At 29.1% G+C, this 1,654-nt stretch overlaps 1 protein-coding gene across 3 annotated transcripts in view; it reads right to left on the reverse strand.

Annotated features, from left to right (window-relative positions):
* The window catches only part of LOC106457984 (isoprenoid synthase domain-containing protein-like), a 43,014-nt gene that overhangs the window by 27,022 nt on the left and 14,338 nt on the right, over positions 1-1,654 (reverse strand). For all 3 annotated transcript variants that reach the window (XM_013917433.2, XM_022384086.1, XM_022384085.1), the window contains exon 4: positions 774-871. In XM_013917433.2, coding sequence (XP_013772887.1) covers positions 774-871 — 98 coding nt within the window. The remainder of the gene's footprint in view (positions 1-773; positions 872-1,654) is intronic.

The raw sequence follows: 1,654 nt of genomic DNA on the forward strand, positions 1-1,654 counted from the left end.
GTGAGTTAAAGTTAAACCTAACGTACGTAATAAAAAAAAACGTAAAAAATAAGAATTAGTTCAATAGTGGTAAGTTTACTTGTACACCCTCCTATATATATATATATATATATAAAAAAAAAGAGAGAGAGTTGAAAAAACAAAATAAAATAACCATCTTAACAGGCTTGAACATAGACTTGACTGAATAACATTTGTTCATAATTGGTTCCTTAGTTTCACCTTTCAATTAGCTATTTAACAATTTCAAATATTTTATGTATAATTTTTTCCTGCTTAATTTCCACATTAATTATTATATTATACACATTGACTGTGGTAGAAGGTTATTTATTTTAATATTTTCATTTTGACAGTCGTCTACTAAAGCTATAAGAAGTGTATTAATATTTCATTTTTGTACTGTTATGAAGCATAAACATATTGCTTTAATTTTTAATTTTAACTAATTCTCAGTATATTTCACATGTGTATCTTCCAAGTTATTTTTTCACCTGTATGATCTCTTTCCCTCCATACGTTATTTTGTCATGTTTCATCTCGTGCAGGTATATGTTATTGTTATACTGTGTTTTTTCTATAACATATCATTAAAACTTTAGACACAACAACATTAAATACATAACTTTTGAGTAAGTCCAATAATAATGCATAATAAAATACTAAAAATCAGCTTAGATTTTGTAGTTATGATTTTTGAAATAAATGAAAAAGTTAATATTTCTTTTAAAAAAAGTACTACCTAGGTACACAAATGACGAAAGCTGACTTACTCCATAATCTTTTGCTGCACAAACCACTTCAATTAAAATCTCAGGAGGCACAAGTGGGCGAACCCCATCATGAATAACAACTATATCTGGAGAATTTTCTGAAGAAGGTAGGAAATTAAAAATACAAAGTCAATGTACAACTACAATCAATTCACACAGCTATAGATAAAACATACAACAAACGTTAATCTGAAAATAAAAAAATTATAAAAAAATGTCATTACATCTTAACCAATATTAGAAAGTTTATCAAACTACTGAAACTACAAATGAACAAATATTTCAATGGTTTCTGTTTTCAAATATGTTATCAGCAGAAATAAAAAATCAGTATCAACCATATCTAAACATAAATTTAAAGTTAGTGACATCATGTGAAACTTAACATCTAACCTCACATCAGAGTACATTCTGTCCATGATAGTACTTCAAAATAAGAAACATTTTCCAAGGAAACAAATACTAACTAGAAAGGAATTCATGCAGTGAACCCATCTCCCTAAACATTTTCAACTTTTTGTGGAAACCAATTCAAAATATGCATCCTAAAAAATTATAGATGTGGGTGCTAATATCCTTTTAATTTCTCAATTTGTACTGAAGTTTTGACCAAGTTTGGAACATTTAAATCAAGCCCTTCACTCATCAATCAGAAAGGTGTTTTTTTCTCCATGACAATGCACATCCACATGTGCCATGTTTGACACAACACAAGATTATGGAGTTGGGTTGGGAAATTCTCCCCCACCCACCACATTCTCCAGATATGGCACCATCAGATTACAATATTTTTCGTTCGCTGCAACACCATCTTAATAGGAAAACATATGCAAATGTGGAAGGAGTAAAAGAGGACATTGACATGTTTTTTGCTTCAAAGC

The sequence above is a fragment of the Limulus polyphemus genome, unplaced genomic scaffold, assembly GCF_000517525.1.
Source record: "Limulus polyphemus unplaced genomic scaffold, Limulus_polyphemus-2.1.2 Scaffold400, whole genome shotgun sequence".
In the NCBI taxonomy this organism is placed as follows: domain Eukaryota; kingdom Metazoa; phylum Arthropoda; class Merostomata; order Xiphosura; family Limulidae; genus Limulus; species Limulus polyphemus.